This window comes from Rhagoletis pomonella, unplaced genomic scaffold (genome assembly GCF_013731165.1).
Source record: "Rhagoletis pomonella isolate Grant_MI unplaced genomic scaffold, Rhpom_1.0 Rhpom_scaffold_00011, whole genome shotgun sequence".
Taxonomy (NCBI): Eukaryota; Metazoa; Arthropoda; class Insecta; order Diptera; family Tephritidae; genus Rhagoletis; species Rhagoletis pomonella.
Genome location: NW_023458565.1, coordinates 3,730,162 through 3,748,163, shown reverse-complemented (window position 1 = coordinate 3,748,163; position 18,002 = coordinate 3,730,162). Strand labels below are relative to the sequence as shown.

Sequence of the window (18,002 nt, the reverse complement as noted above, 5' to 3'; positions counted from 1 at the left end):
TGAGAAACACCTATTGGTACAAAACAATTGCTTATTTTAACCATTTGACAATGTATTTTCACTTATTCGACGACAAATGCCATTAAATTTGCCATTGGGAAAACAAGTTTTATTTGCAATATACTTACTTATATATGTATATGCGTAGATAATGAATAAACTAAGCAATTTAATTGAAAATGAGATTGACAAAAGCCATACCCATATTCGCGGCTACACCTATGCATACAAAATGTTCAATAAGTCGTAACATTTCAATTGAAAATGTCGCTGCAACAATTTCTAAATGCCGCATCAAATAAAAACACGTTTTGCGCATTTGATCTATCAGCCTCTTTGTGACCATAGCAAAATTTATTATTGATTTCTATTATGATTTGAATGTTTTATAAAATGCTTTCGTTTTTCACACCTGCTGATCAATTAAATTGTGCCGAAACAGATATACAAAACAATGCTTAAAAGCGCAATCACAATCGACGGTATCAACTTATCCTAAACAATTTATTTCTACATATACCTACATATTAAAATTTTACTTTCTTTCCTCCTTAAATATGCATCGCATTCCTTAAGCGCTAAAGTACTTCTGTACATAATTCCCTAATTTACAATCGATATTTGGCATAATTTCTAATAATATAAGAATAAGCAAATGATTGCACAATGAAATGTAAAACAAAATACTTAACAGTTGAACAATTAGAATAAAACTAATTGAAAGCTAATAAATCTTTGTGACGTGTGTGCTTACGCTATATATATATATATGAAGTATATATGTAGTTATGTTTACATAAAGCGGCAATTGAACACTAGATCGACTAGTTATTGCATATTCTTCATACTTAATAGTACATAGTTTAGAATAAACCTTAATATTTTACAATAATATATCAATTCATTCAAAAGCTAACGTAATTTACGTAAATTGAAAATACATATATCTTCATATAAAATTAATCACGTACATGGCTGCCTACGCGACTAACTTAACAAATTAAATTATACATGGTCGAATAAGAAGAGGTTAAATGAACTTATACAAATATTTGACACGCATCACAGCACCATGTCCTCTGAAATTTTAAACGCTTAAAAATTTAAAACTATAATCGCAGTAGCAATTCCTTAAAACTTTCTTGCATATACATATGTACATTAATATATATATACACATACATATGTGTGCATCTACTTATAGTAGGTATTTAAGCTTTCTTTATTACCGTAATATGCGACTAAAACATTTTATATACGTGCACAGAAATTATATAATAGCTGCTTGTCTTCAAAATGATATACATTGTTTATATGACGCAAAACACGTCCATCCACTAGGTGTCTAGCGTAGTGCACAGCCTCCAGACGGTCTTTAGAAAGACCCACCTCCATAAGCCAATCCACAAATTCGGTGCCGTAGAATACTTTGCGATAGACTTTGATACGCCACCTGAAGATGAAATAGAAATGAAATATGTATAAATACTCAGGATAGGAGTTACAATAGATGAAAACCGGATTTATGAGTATTATTTTTGACGCTCCCTGTATGTACATTAGACTGCATCACTCCTCATATAAAAAAAATCGGTACTATTTTTCCATCGGAATTGTAAAATATATTATATTTTAAGACGTCCACCAAAATATTTCGGAAAAATATTAAGATTTAAGTGAGCTGGACCGATTTGAAAATACCTCCAAAAATGGAGTTTTTTATGAATAAAAATAGTTTCTTAAAGATTTTTTTTGAAAAAATCCCCTCAAATGACAAAACGGTTTAAGCTTAAAATATTTGCATAAAAATATTAAAAAAAAATTAAAAAAAAATTTTGAACGGAATCGTAATGATGAGATTTTTGATGCTGTTTTTTAACTTTTTTCAAAGATTGGTATAGGAAAAACTTGAATAACTGAACCTAAACTCTTCCGATTTAGACTTAGGAGGTGTCATTGGAAAGGTATTTTCTCACCTTTTTTATTTCTTTGCTAATAAACTCATTCCAAGGATGGAAGAGAAAGGTAGGATGAAGGAACCTCATTCAAAATTTAATTAAGATGTGTTGGTATTCGAAAAAACAAGATGGGACACGAATGACGTTTTTTTGGCCAGAAATAAAAACAGTGTGAAAATACCTTTCTACTGAGATCCCATAAGTTTAAATCAGAACATTTTTGGCCCAGTTATTCAAGTTTTTCGTAAACCAATCTTTGAAAAAAGTAAAAAAACAGCATCAAAAATCTCATTCTTACGATTCCGTTGAAAAGATTTTTAAATATTTTTATGCAGATTTTTTAAGCTTAATCTAATTTGTCATCTGAGGGGATTTTTTTCAAAAAGTTCTTTAAGAAACTATCTTCATTCATAAAAAACTTCATTTTTGGAGGTATTTTCAAATCGGTCCAGCTCGCTTAAATCTTAATAGTTTTCCGAAATATTTTGGTGGACGTCTTAAAATATAAAAAATTTTGTAATCCCGGCGGAAAAACCGCAACTTTTTTTGGTGATGCAGTCTAATGTACATACATAAATCAAAATTTGGAAATAAAAGAGACTGATGCCTTGCATTAATGCTTTAAAACTAAAAGTTCATTCTTGGTCGAATCAACGCCTCAATAATTGTTTGGAACTCAATTCTTTTTTTGATGCTTTGACATAGGCTCGCACAAAAATGTCCAATGCGATAAGCATTTGAGATATACCGAAATGGTTTTTTCGGTGTATGCTTATTTTCGAGCTCCGGAAGTAGAAATTTCTTGAGGGCAGCGTACTGGTTAAGGAAATTTGGAAAGAAAAAAGGTTTTGAAATTTGTTAGATTTTTTAACCGACTTCAAAAAAGAAGGTTATTAATTCGTCGGAATATTTTTTTTTTGTTTTTTGTATGTTACCGCATAGCCTTGGACCACGTTAACCGGGTTAATTTCTATAAGTAATTTTTTAAACCAAAGGTGGTTCCCCATAGCGGTAATCTAAAACGTTTATATGGGAATTGAAGTCGGTCTTGTTTTTTGCTTAAAATTTACTTATTTTTGTTTATCTTGGAAACCGCATGCTGGCCTTTAGATAGGCGGGTTTGAAGCAAAATATTCAACGATAAGAGGAGTAAACTACATAAGTTACCAATATTCCACAATGTTTAAAAAATCATATATATTAATCATCATAAAATATCATCCGCAAACATTTTTTGTAAGCTTAGTATGGAACTCATGTATTCCCTATTCGGAGTAAATGTCGGAAAGTGGATTCGCGCTTAAGCGATTTATTTCTCCCTGTCCCGAGGCGGAATATCATGTTTTATAAATTTAGAATTATATTCGACTAAGTACGGTCCAAATGAGGACTGGGAGTTCAATACAGATTTTTCGACTATCTGGATAATCCGGATATACAATATCTGATTAAAAAAATCCGAATATCCGGATATCCCGATATTCGAATATCCGCCCATTTTGTTATCCGGATTTTCGAATTTTTAAATGACCTATAAAATAACAATTATTTATTCAAAAGGAAGTGTTCTATTGTTTATTTTGCAACTCGATATAGTTTGAGACCATTTTAACTAATCCGTTCAAATACTGTTTACAATATCCAAATAAACAAATGAACGTATATTAAGAGGATATCCGGATTTTATCCGTATACAGATATACGGTTGATCCCAAACAATTTTAAAAGCGTATTTTTCCTAATACTGAAGTAAATTTCAGACGCCACAATTTAAATATTTCTGACTAATTTCAACTGATTTAACGCTGTGAAATACATATCAGCAAATTATTTGAAAAAATTGAAGTTTTAAGCAAACTTGCAATAAAAAAGCAATAAGCGGTTACGTACCTTTCGAAAATACATAAGTGATTAGCTGATATATAAAGAGAATACATTTTATATTAATACAAACTTCTCTTTAAGTTAAAAGTTTTTTAAAATCGTGTGAATAAAATGCGAGTGACGAACTGACAAATAGAGCATAATTTGGAAAATGATAATCTACATACAAATTTAATGGTTAAATGCTCACCACATTTGCGTAAAACAAAGCCGATTTTTTTGGTTCAGATAAAATAAATCAATGAAAACAAATATGTTCTATCACTTGTGGTGACAGATTTTCTATGAGAAGCGTTTTCTTAGCGATCATGAGCTAGAATTTTACTTATAGATTTGTAAGCATTTTTGGTTTTGATATTTTACATACGCTGTAGTAATCGAAAGAGTTTCAAAATCTGTAAATCACTGCCTTCTGGTGTATGCAATTTCGTGAGCACCACATCCCCATTAGATTTTATGAGACACTTTTTATGCTTTTGTTTGTCACCTAATTGTTTTGTGATTATGTCTCCTACGTTATTAAGCTAAAATCTGCAAATGGAGACTAAACTTAATTAATTACATGTTTCCCCATGCAGACTTTGAAAACAAACAACAGAAAATAAATAGTTCAAACACACCTTCGATCCTTGGCAATATCCTTCTTGCAATTTTCCAAGTGATGGTTCCGGAACTGTTCACAAATATGCTTGGTTTCCGGACTGAGACTCGACCAGTGAGGCAGCGATAATACATTTGCTCCATACCTACGCAGATTATATTGAAAGAGATTAGATATATTTTAATATATTCTTAAACTTGAAAAACTCATTTTACGCACCACAACTTGCGCCAGATTTTCACTAGCGGTGTCAGCAGTTCACTAGTATCAGTGATAAAAACAGCCAAAACGACTAAGCTCTGACCGAAATTTAAGAAAGAGTCCAGGAAACTCAATTCCAGATAAATTCCGGACATACCATCCATAACTAGAGTCCAGATGGAGACCGCCAAGCTCTGAAATCACAGAGTTTTGTTTATACCTACTCACATTTATCTAGAGTCGTTTATTTTAATTCGCTTACCACAAACATTGAGCAAAGCAACATGATCAGCAGTACAGTATGCTTCAAAGTTTGATACTCATCGGCATCGCTGGCGTACTCCAACGGTTCTAGGCCCTGCCGTGTCTGGTCTTGATAGCGGTCGATAATCGTTTGACAACTTTGTCGTGAAGTACTGACGCCACAGTTGAAACCCGGATTGCATATACCAGAGCGGATGCCAAGATTTCTAGAGGACAGAAAAAATACACAATTATTTGAATATGTAACGGTAATTTAAGCCATAATCCCAAACTTACTCGTCTTCGAACTGATCTGTTGATGGAGTTGTTGTCGCATCGGCACTTCTTTGACGTTCCGCATCTTCTGCAGCTGATTTTGCGGCAGCTTGCCGACGCACAAGCAAATCTTCGATGTCTACAACTACAGTTGTAGTTTTGGGACTGGTCGTAGTGGAGCAACAAGTTCCACTGCCTTCACCGCAGCCGGCAACAATAGTGCTCGCGCCATTATCTGCCGTGGAAATAATATCGTCGTCATCAGAAGATGAATAAGATGCGTAACGGCGTCTTTGTGTTGGCACGCTGCCATTGGAGAGACGCGCACTATCAGTATTCGTAAGCAAATTTGCAGTTGAAATGGTCGATTGTAAGTCACCTGGTTCTAAAATGGTGGCAACTGTTAGTATATCAAAGTAAAAATTAATATACATGTAAACATAAAAAGTGTTCTTTACCTGAGTCAGGATTGGATAGCTCGCGCGTATACGTAAGATACTTCTCATAGCGCTTCTTGTAACGTTGATGCATAACTAAACAGCCGACAGTCACTGTAGAGAAATCGTATAATATGGTTTTATTTAGTAATTAAGGCTATATTAAAGATCTACTGTTGCCACATTTAAATCAGATTGAAAACTTTAAGCACATCACTGTAAGAGTCTACAAAACACTAAACGTTTGTTGATTTCAGCAGCCAGCCGAAAGCCGCAGCAGGTGGTCAGTGACCTAACAAGCACTGTTAACTGCCAAGGGCAATATGGTGGCCGCTGAATGACGTAAGTGCCTTTTAGAGCCTGTCGTAACTTGTCAAAAGCAGTTTTCTCATCACTAAAATATATACTAAAATCTGCGCTATGTTTTGGCAGTTCTTGCTTACCAAAGAAACACATTACAAGCATAAAAACGGTAACGGCTGCCTGCGCTGTGCCATATTGAAAACTAGGGTTGTGACTATCCTGCGATGTTATTTGGCTGTCCAATGCAATGAGCAGCGCTGAGATTATAGCAGGCACACCCCATGCGAAGGCAATCTGTTTGAGAAATAACAAAAATTTATATCAATTAAAATTACAATTTATCCTTCAATTTTCCGAACTCACCATGTAAGGCCACAATTTAAGCACAAAACATAAACTACGACACTGCAGGAAGAGCAATGCTATCGCCAATATGGCTGTCCACAAACGGCTACTAAATGTGCCCATGTTAAAGAGGAAAAACTGCAAGTATATCACCCATTTTTCAACATGTGCCAACTTGGCCCAAATGATCACCGCCAAACAGCACATAAACTGTGAAAGCACCAAGCAAAATGTTATACGTTGCGGCATGCGTCTGAAACGTTTGGTCACCACGAGCAATAGTAAAACCCAACCGCATGCAGCAACACCAGCTACGCTTATGTCGAACGAGAATACATCCAACTCATGTATATAATCTACAGGATTTAAATTTGTCAGTGAGATCATTTTAGCCGAGATGAACATTAGCGGCGCTGAGATGAATGTGCAAAGCACCATGGCCGTAGCAACCTGAAATAGGTGTGTAAATAAATTAGCGGAACAACGAAACAACATTCCTTTTACTTACCAACTCCACTTCAACATTGTATTGTGTGGCAATCACGAATGCGCCCGGCGCTGCTGGAAAAGTGCCATACAAAAAGCCAAAAGTGCTCAATTCTGTTGTATCGTTGAAATCTGTGCCCGCCTGCATGATGTTCACTGTCTGCCGGCACACTAGCGGCAGCACCAATCTGAGCAATTAAATTTCAAAACCGTTTAAGTTGGTCGCCTAAATGTATGCAACACTACGCTAACTTACATTTTAACCAGTATCAATATACCGGGTAGCAGAAAGCCTGAGCCGCGCAGCGAACCACCTTGGCCAACAATCTTTAAGCCCAGCAAAAAGAGCGCTGTGGCCGAGAATGACTGACCGAAGACACGCAGCGTGCTCGCAACTACTTCGGGCAAACCATTTGGAAAGACAAAAGCGCCGCCAACACCGAGTACCGTCATTAGCAGCATAGGATTGAAAAATAACGACTTAAGCGTATGCAAGACAAGCAACGGCTTTTCACCCAGACAGCGATTCCGCTTTGATAGCTGTTCAGCAGGACAATTGTCCGGACAGATGGTTGCCTCTTGAACCTGAAAGTGTTTCAAATTAGACTACATAAGTAAGTACATAGAAATTTGTAAAATCACAAGTGACATACCGCCTCAGCTTTGGTTTTAATAATTTTGGAGACTTCCATAAACACCAAGCCGATGGGATTAAGCAGCGCCAATGAGATGGGCGCCATCAAATACAAATACGAAGCATATTCCGGATGCACATCTTGGTATAAGGCCATCACTGCAAGCAACAAAAGAAAGTGTTCGTTGACTTATATAATAAAATATGTAAATATAGCAGTACATACCAATTGGATAGCCTATCGCGAAATCATTACTTTGCGTACAGAAAATACTGAGCAAACCGGCACGCGCGTAATTGAGTGGACGCGTAATGAGTAGTGAAATTACTAGTACAGCAACGAAGACGATAGTCTTGGAAATCGTCATCGCCAGCAGAAAGGTCCAATTCACTGTACTCCAATTAAGCTCGATCAGCGAGAGAAAGATCAGTGATGGCAACGCGAATGTGCCCACAAATGTGCCAAGGCCCTTGGTTTCGGAATTTGAGATTATTTTGAAGCGACCAGCGATATAACTGTGGAAAAAAGATGAGACAAACGTTAATGTAAAACTAAAATTTCTATTTCAATAAATAGATGATATAGCGTACTGAATTTACATATGAAAGTATATACTTTAAGAAAAGATGCCTATGTAGAAGTTCAAATTTAAGTCTTTACAAAGGCCAGATTTCAAATATAGTTAGCACCATTTTTGTCACCTACAATGCTATTCATACGAGGGGAGGCAGAAAAGTTTTGAGCCTAATGTCTTGTCCTGCGCGTCACTAATTGCTATTAGCCTTAGTCGAATAAATACCGAATGTCATCAACATCATTGCGTTTTCCGAAATTGGGCCGTAATCATCAACATGTGTTAGTCTTCCGCGCATTGTGCGAAATTGGCGTAGAGAGCTGTCATCAAATTCCTTACAAAGAAGAACAAAATGCCGACGGAAATATTTGAAGTTATGTCTACAGTGTAGAGTCCGACCGATTAATCGGCATCGGCATCGGCTAGTATCGGCACAAAATTAAGCATCGGCATCGGCCTTTTTCGCCGATTCTTTGCCGATTATTTGGAATTTCTTTAGCCCAAAATACAAAACGCAGTGGCAGCCTCAAAATTGCAATAGCTTGTAGTTGCTATGAGGTAGTGGTAGTTAATATAGTTAATTTTTGTAAAACCCATTATTCACTGATTTTTATTGTATCTCAAAAATTCAATTCAAATCTACAGTGACTTCAAATAATTTACGATACGTTTGCTGTCATAATACCAATTTGTTCACACGACAGGCAACTCCCTCCTTCACGTCAGTCAAAATTCAAGCTTCAACTGGAATATGATTAACCAACAAACACATATTTATATGGAAGAAAACTGTAACACATAGTTTGAAATTTGGATTGACAATTCGTTGAATATAGTTTGTAGTTTTCTACAAAGTTTCAAAATTGAGATTATGTGGACTCATGGTGGAATTATACAAGGTGTTGTACGTAGTGACAGCTCATGTCGACGGCTCCCTTACAAAAGGTTGTAATATGGAAGCACGAGAGAAACGGGAAGAAAAAAAGCCCGCTTTGCGAAGTAGTACGAAATTTGGTACTATTTTTCATATCAAATTTTGCATATAAATAGTTACAAACAAACAAGAAACAAGAAACTTAACGTTTGACATCGATAGACTCCATGTTGCCGTGGTCCGATTGTAGGAGGACGCATACTTACGTGTTCGTATCTAGGTTGGAAGATTAAATTCATTGCTGCAATATGGGCATCGGAAATGGTTTTGAAAACGCTTTATTTTTAGCAACCTCCCAGGGTGGTCACCGGTTAAAAAAATCAGATTCCACTTTAATTTAGGGAATTAGATAATTCAAATATGTATCACAGTAAAAGTAAGAAAATGTAATAAAACTACATTTTTGTAATAATTACAGTAATATAACAGTCTTATTTATTGTTAAATGCATGTTGTAAGTATTAACTTGGAGTAAATTAGGGTCCACAATTACTGAAACGTCGGAGTTTTCGTATTTTAAACGTATTGCTTTTCTATGCCAAGATAATTAAGTGCACCGAGTTTGGTATAAATTTATACAAATTGACAGCATCGCGACAATTGTGCACCCTACGTCGAATTTGTCCAAAAGCAAGTCAGACGCATTCTAAGCTAACCTGTTGAAGGATTACATAGAGATCACACTACGTGATGCTGCACCAAATGTCGATAGTGAAACAACCGTACACCACATTGTCACCAATGGTCCCCCAGTCCACGAGCGCCCACGCAAACTCACTGGTGAGAAGTTAAACGCCGCAAAAGAAGATTTTAATCTGTTGCTGCATCATGGTGTCATAACACGCAATCAATGGACAAGTCCCATCCACATGATGCCCAAAGAGTCCGGTGGCTGGCGCACTGCAGGAGACTTTCGCTTAAAAATCAACATAAACAAATTCCATATCGGTGGAAGTGAAGTAGTCTACTTAGGCTATTCTGTGAGCCAGCATTGTTACCAGCCTCCTGAGGAAAAAGTTATCCAAAGCCTCAAACAGTTGTTGACTCGCGCCGCTTCCTCGGTATTGTAAATTATTATAGGCGTATTTTGCCTCACGCAGCAGTAATTCAAGCTTCCCTCAGTGAGTGCCTGAAAACAGCGCCCATCTCGCTGTAAATCCTTTGGAGAATACACAAAGCCCACGTTTTTTGTAGAATTAAAGTTTAAAATTTGTTATTTAATTTTCCGTTGTCAACGAATAAGAATAAATTAAATGTCAAATAATTGTTCAGTGATTGCAAATCAGTTTTAGAATAGGCTCATTCCCTACTTTTAGTTTTAGTTTAGTACTTTTTTTAAGGCGGTAAAATGTAGTTTTTTCAAGAGGGAAACATCGATTTTGCTAAGGGAGTCAAGATGGCGGATTAGAGCGAGAACGCTGTCAATATCCAACACCTTGTATTATTCCACCATGATGTGGACTGTGTTAGGGAATGAACTGAATTCTAATTAAAAAATTTTAAATATAAATAAACATGAGTGACAAACAATATCGCTTTGAAATGGGGGTGCTATTGATATGGCCGATACTGTATTTTAATGCAAAATAAAGGCAAAACGTTGTAGTAATAACGGGAAATATAATAGGCCCGCGAATCCTCAACAAATATTTTACTTGCCATTTTACATTAAAAAGTTTACGACTTTGAGGCATTACGACGCTTACTTGTTGTGAATCCCCTAAAATTGTATTAAAACTCGTCAATTATGTGGTGACATGTAAGAAGTGAAAAGTACGGTTACCTTATTACGTACATTATTTTCTTAAGAAATTTCTTCAAATTTCTTTCACTCGAAAGGCTAACATCTTCAATTTCAGTATATTATCTCATAAATAGTAGTACCAGGTTGGTCGAGCTTTGCTCGAGGTGTATGTGCTTTTGAAAGATTCAAGGTTTGGGTTTCAAATACTGATCGTTTGGGTAGCTTAAAAAGTAATATTTTGAAAATAAATTTAAAAAATAGACTTTTGCTCAGTGTACGAAAATAAACTATATTGTACGTTACTATTTCGTTTCGTTTATTACTTTAACAGTTCGGTACAATACGAAACAAAACGGCTGAGTTCACTTTGGCGATAGTACACAACAGTAGTTTAGTAGTTACAGACGAAACAACAAACGAAATGAATCGTGCAGGGAAAATATTTTTATGTATGTACATATATGCAATAAACAAATACAAAACGAATGGCTGCAATGAATAAAAAAAATAAAAATGTTTTTTAATTGAATTGGATATGAAAATTTACAGAAAAAATTATTTTTCACGTAATTGAAACGTTTGCATACATATAAAACGTACCCTATGGTACAATTGTCACAAACGAAAAGCAAACGTTTCTCGTTGGGGAAAATGACAGTGAATCTTACAATTTGTTTCTGACTATTTACAAAACTGTACAAAACCACAAATGATATGATGATCGATGAGGAAATGGGAATTGTTTTGTACAGTTTATTTTCGTACCCTGCTTTTGCTACCTTACAAAGTAAGTTTTTTTTACATTACAAATTAGGTGGCAACCCTATTTAGAAATACGCTGGGATGAATATTGCATATCTTGAGCGAATAAGTACAGTGTACCTATACATACAACGGTAATTTGAAAGGCCGTTCACACCAGGCGATTGTTGCTACCATATTATGGAGATTAACAAAAATTATATTAAATATTATAAAAATTATAAAAAATATTTTTCATTTGATATCCATATTGTGAGTTTTTAGTTAAATTTTTTAGAATCGAGAATAAGTGGCAACCTTACACTAATATCGCAAGGGATAACACTTAGTATATAGGCAAAGTATTGTTTAAGAACCTTCTTTTAATGCCCATTAATAGTACCACCAGAACTGCACCAATTGATTTCGTGCCCTTATCAATGCCCTTGGTACAGCTATGAAGGAAGTTGACCAATCGAGAATTGTTAAACCATTAACATACTACATCCAGTGTTGCCAGAAGTGCCGATTTATCTTCAAAATTAAGATATTTTTCATAAATAATCAAGAAAAATCTTCACACGAAGATAATTACAAAAAATTAATCTTCATACAATAAATCTTCGCAGTGAAAATATCTGCCACCGCTTGAAGATTTATTTTTTGGGATGGTTGGCAACCAACTTTTCGTTTTGTCATCAATATACCTTGCACGATAGGTAGATATTAATTTCGATTTTTATGAATATGTTTTTGAATTGATTTTGCCTGTCAAAATTCGCGCTCAAACTCGGCTTTGTGCAGCTCACACTCGGCTTTAGGAATTTTCACAAAAGATGAAAAGTATGGATCGCGATTTGTTAAAACAAAATGGTAAGTAATTTTGGTTTCTAAATTTAAATTAACAAATTAAATTTTCTGTAATTAACTTTATAGAAACATCATCATCATCCAATAGCGAGAATGAATACCTTAAGTGGTGTTTTTTATACAAATGATCATTTAAAAGGTTTTGTATAACAAATACAACTTTAGTATAAAAAACTGATTTTTTTTTGTTAAAAAATCTTCAACGAAGATATTTCTAGAGAAACTAAATTTTTTTTTTATATTCAGTAAGCTTTTTACGGTTTTTTGAAGATTTATCATGACTGAGAAACAATTTTTCTGGCCTCACTGACTACATGAAAAGTAATTGACGGTTACAACAATTTGAGCGTCTGAGCCGTTAAACCACTATCACGCGACACTCTCTTCGTTTGGTGTCACATGAGTAACATGTAAACAGACTGCAGCTGTGTGCAGCGATTTCTGATCATATGCACGCCATGCAGCCACCAAACCGGCTATTGAATTAAGCAGAACAACGAGACTCGTACACGACGCGTCTATGTGTATGACGCATGAGCAATTTGTTGTCGTAATGCATTGAGGAAACTTAAGAAAGTCTTTGAAGATCGAATATAAAGAACAAAAAGTGCAGATCAGTACACAGAGAAATTTTCGTTTTCAAATTTGTATGGAACGTTTTACTTTTAAAAACGTTTTGACCCAGGTTTTGCACCTACAATGTTTATTTAAATTTTGAGAACGAAAATTTTCAATTAAATTTCCAAAATCCATGTTTTTGTTTTTGGCACGCAAATTTTCAAATCGTTTTTAAAAACGATCGTTTGATAATTGAATATGCGCATGTTGAAATTAAATCCTAAAATGTTTTTTCTCCATTTTAAAAATATGCATTTTTAAATATATTAAAATTTTATTTTTATTAAATCACAACAAGTCATTTGGTATATACATACATTGTCAAAAATATATTGATATACATATGTACTTATAAATAGGTTACAAAATTTAATAAACAAAATAGAGATGTTTTACAAACATACATAAATACATACGTACATACAGATGTTCCCGCCTTACTTCAACGCTGCTAGTTTTTCTTCACGTTGGTCAAACCCTGTAATTTAAAGCAAGAAAGTTTTAAATTATTATTTAATAACTCATGCGAATTTATTTTTGTAAATTATTCCTACCAAAGCTTTTTTCGGTTGAAGAAGTCCACCATATCACCAATGTCCCTTCCATGTAGTTAGGTGGTTAGGATGGCGGTATTGTTTGTATATACTTCATCACCTTTTTTGAAGATTGAAGTAACTGATTTATATCAACACAATTTTTTCGACAAATGATGCAAACATATGAAATGTTTTGCATTATAGCTAGGTAGCTTTTTAAATTCTAATGCAAAACATTTTAGTTTTATATATTTTTTATACTTAATTGACATTTTAGTTTTAAATATTTTTTATACTTAATTCACTGAAAATAAACTAATATATAATAACTAAATATATATATACTATGTATAGTTTTATTTTACTTGTTGAAAATTGTGTCGCACTACAATTCGTTGGGAGAAAATCCTCAAATGTTTCATTTTAGTTTTGAAAATACGCAATTTTTCCGTTATTTCTTTAATTTCGTCTGTTCTCCTCAGTAAAAAAGTGAATATATTGGAACGATCGTTTTTGTTTTGCGAATGTTTTGTTTTAAATACTGTATTTTTTATTTTGTATGAAGTAAAATTATTTCAAAAACTTTTATTTTACAATTTCTTTTAAAAACTTGCGTTTTACCTGTATCATTTTCTCTGTGTAGTGTTGATGCTCTATATTGATTTGTTATTTTAATTTATGTACTGTATATATATTTTTTGTAGAGGTGGCACAAAGCATTGAAAGTCGAAAAGGACTTGCCTTTCGGCTCACCACACTAAAAACTCACCCCTGCTCAATTTCCCTCCCACCATTGAACTACCGTAAGGTATTACTTGGCGGAGGGAGAGCAGCCACCTTTTCGGCTTTTTCGACCGCGTAATGAATGTGCGTTTTGCAGGTAAGCCTCATATATCAAATATTATGCCTAGGTATTTTAAGGCCGCCTTTGAGGTAATTTCTTGTTGACCAACGTTTATAGCCGCCACTTCTATGGCGTTTATGCAGCTATTAGAACTGTCTCGGTTTTTTGGTGCGAAAGTTTGAGTCCTGTTTCGGCCAGTTTCGGTGTTAAACATTTAACGCAAGCGTGCCCGAAGTTCCGTAAGAAATTTCACTTTCACAAAAATGTGTGTAGTAAATATCTATGTATGTTTTGTTTAAATTTTCAACATGTTTATCAACAGTCCACTATGCATTGTGCAAGATTATTCGCCGTTCGTCATGGTACTACACTATTTACACGGTAATTACAACATTTTGCAAACTTCCGGCGACCCATAGTAATCAATCTCTTAACGTTTGCCAATATTTTTCACCTTTTCACACTTAAACAACTCTTTAACATACTTTCAATCTAAATGCAAATCGTAATTAGTTATTTATTCGTATGCACGGAAACAAGACGTCGACTGAGTAGAATGAGTTAAGTGAAAAAATTAGCGAAATAAGTGACATTAAAATATTTTTTTTGTTTTTTTTTTCATTTATTAGATACAACAAAATGCACACAAATATCGGAAGCAGCAACGTGAAATGAAATTAAACGTATTTGTGTTCACGCACATTTTGCCGGCAGAAAACACACCTACTTTTTAAACTCCACCCATTTCCACACACATCGCCGTTATTTATGGGTTGTAATTTGGCGAAGCACAGAGAAAAAAACATAAGATATTTTAAAAATAAAATATGTGAAGTAAAAATTAAACACAAATACATATGTATGTGTAGACATTAGGGCGGAGTAATATAATTACGCATATTCGAATTCTACGGTCGATTTTAAGCAAAAACTCTATACCGAAACTTACGTTTTAAAAGAAAAATCAGTGTATTTTAATTTTTCTGTACGAAATGAATTTTCAATTTACAAAATTTTGTGTTTTCTTCATACAACCCACCATGCAAAACATAAGAAATACGCAACAATCGCCAATGGCAACATATTGGCGACTTGCCGATTTATTGCCATGGTGAGAGATCGGCAACATAATATCTTTCAAGTCATTTTATGTTATTATTATTACTCCCAAACTGATGAATCTTGCGTCAACAAAATTCTACAAAAGCATCGAATTAACGCCAAAGGTAGGAGTGAAAAAATAGGAAGCGCCATAGCGAGAGAAATAATTAATTTCGTTTTTAAGTTCCAGTTTTATATAAAAAAAAATTTATGAAGTATTGAAAAGAAAAAAATTATTACAAATATCGCCTGTAGCAATAATAAAGCGATATGAAAACGACTCATTCAGGTAATAAGAAAACGGCACGCCCAGACGAGTTGCCTTCGCCGGACGTTTTAGAGCGACTGGTAATAAGAAATCGATACGATGGAGATATTACCGGCAATAAATTTATTGCTGAGGGAGGGACGTTTTCTTACTGCCGGCAACAAAAAATTGTTTGCTGAGAATCTACTGCTTTTTCTTTTGAAAATTACGGGGGCCAAACATCATTAGAATAAATCGTAGAATTTGAACTTGCTATACGCTTTCTTCGAAAATTTTGCTCCGAACAAATTACTCCGCCCTAGTAGACACACATACTTACATAAGCACATATAAATATGGATGTACTAAAAAGGCAAAGAAAGTAACGTGAGTCACGTGTTGCAGCTAATACGGCCGTTTTTTGTCACGCCTACTACAAGTACGCCAAAAAAAAACGAATAATCGCCAACCGGTGCACTAATAATACCTTTGCTTTATTTTCGTGATTTAATGAACTAACGTTGTATGTACATTTTAAACATTCGCAACTGTTATTTATACAAACATGTAAACTTGCAATAAGTTTACTTCTACAAGCGTAAAATAAATGTTTATAGCAAAAATCGTATTTAAAGTTTTTAAAAGCAAATATTTTATACATAAATGTTTGACGCGTATATATTTATAAATCTTTTTACTTTGAAAATGAAGTGGAAATGTAGGAAACGAGAAACAAATGTGGTGAAGTTATCGAGTCAAACGAAATTAAAAAGATTTTAACACGTCGATACTTTTTGGTATTCTCGATACTTACTCAGTACTTGTCAAAAAGTATCGAGTCCTCGATACTACTCAGTACTTATGAAAAGTATCGATATTCTGTGCTCGGTACTCATATCATTCTAACACTAACTTATCAAAAATCAGTATCCGTTATTGCAACAGGATAATGCAAGACCACACACCGCAAGAAAAGCCCAAGATGTTTTGAACGATTTACGATGGGAACTGGTTCCGCACCCACCTTATTCCCCCCGGATCTTCCACCTAGTGATTATCATCTGTTTACAGATTTGAAAAAACCCTGTTCGATTTGAAAGTTTAACTATTCAGTAAATGGAGATTATGTTGAAAAACTACATTGTAATATTGACGAAAATTAGAAAAATAAAAATAATTATAGCTTCATTCCCAGAACTTTGGAAACATCCCTCGTAAATAACATACACATGCAGTAAGTCACATAACTGATCACATACAATACAATACTGACCATATTTTTCCTAATAAATTGTTTTCGATTTTTTTCCTAAAAATCGACATATTTTATATCACAACAAAAACCAAGTAAAGTGGTTCGCTCTCATCATGTTGTATGGCGAAATACGAACAAATCGCAGCCATCTCTGATTTTAATCGGAAATTTATCGATCTCAGCTGCCAGAGCAAGAGAGAATAGAAAAAATCAAAACAAAGAAAGGGAGGAAATGAAGGAAAAACACAATGAATTGTCAAATCGAATTAGGAATGAGTCGTGTAAACGGGGTAATTCACCAAAGTAATCCAGAAGCGAACTTTTGATTCAACTAAACGCCTCCAAAATTGCCTGGAAAATCGCCGCACCGATTAAAATTCGTTTGTGTAGAAGTTGCCGGAGGAAAATCGAAGCTAAACTAAACTAATTGCATATGCATAACGATATTGCTTAAAAACTCGCAAATAAAGGTTCAAGTTTTGATACTGGCTCATATGTACATTGATTTTATGTAGATTGCTGTTTTTATTTAATCAACACCTTCTTCTTCATTCTTTGTTAAGTATTTTTGTCAGAGTTAAACAAAGCTGAACGTCTGCCAATAATCGAAAAGTCTCGAGTTTAATTTAACCGGCAGACATGGAACAAATAAGCTTAAAAAAAATTTAAACAAGAATGACTAATATCGTATTGTAAGTACAGCGATTGTTTGCCGGCGCGCTGATAAAAATATTTACTCATTTACATTTAGTTGATCTCAAGCGGAAAGAGCATAACACACTTTTTTTGATTATTCAGAAAACGATTCAAAGAATGATGACAAAACATTATAACCCAAAATACATGAACACAGTGGCAGTGGCAGCGGCAGTTTTTCGAAATCAGCTGTTTTTTTTTTTAGAAAGAGTGGTGTCCAATGAAGCGACTCTCAATACAGCGACAGCTAGCAGTTTAGCCCAAATTCCAAATTCACTGCCACTGCCTTCATCGCAGCAAACTTCGCGTGTTGAGTTTGACATAAATGAAACGCAGCCAACTTATGTTGATGTCACTGGAGCCTGAAAGGCAACAACAAAAATGTAAACAAACAAAAGGGAATGCCAAAAAAAGCAGTCACTGACAACGTCGTATTGTGTTTGTTGCGGCATTGACTGCCAATAGTAGTAATA

At 34.5% G+C, this 18,002-nt stretch overlaps 1 protein-coding gene across 1 annotated transcript in view; it reads right to left on the bottom strand.

Moving 5' to 3' along the window:
- Positions 1–314: 314 nt before the first annotated feature.
- The window catches only part of LOC118747292 (integral membrane protein GPR155-like), a 346,226-nt gene continuing 328,538 nt past the window's right edge, over positions 315–18,002 (bottom strand). The window contains exons 2-13 of the mRNA XM_036481295.1: positions 7,595–7,884; positions 7,388–7,527; positions 6,991–7,319; positions 6,757–6,922; positions 6,267–6,698; positions 6,044–6,197; positions 5,622–5,714; positions 5,185–5,548; positions 4,907–5,114; positions 4,663–4,838; positions 4,463–4,588; positions 315–1,453 (exon numbers count right to left, since the gene is read on the bottom strand). Of these exons, the coding sequence (XP_036337188.1) occupies positions 1,252–1,453; positions 4,463–4,588; positions 4,663–4,838; positions 4,907–5,114; positions 5,185–5,548; positions 5,622–5,714; positions 6,044–6,197; positions 6,267–6,698; positions 6,757–6,922; positions 6,991–7,319; positions 7,388–7,527; positions 7,595–7,884 (2,680 nt within the window). The 3' untranslated portion in view covers positions 315–1,251. The remainder of the gene's footprint in view (positions 1,454–4,462; positions 4,589–4,662; positions 4,839–4,906; positions 5,115–5,184; positions 5,549–5,621; positions 5,715–6,043; positions 6,198–6,266; positions 6,699–6,756; positions 6,923–6,990; positions 7,320–7,387; positions 7,528–7,594; positions 7,885–18,002) is intronic.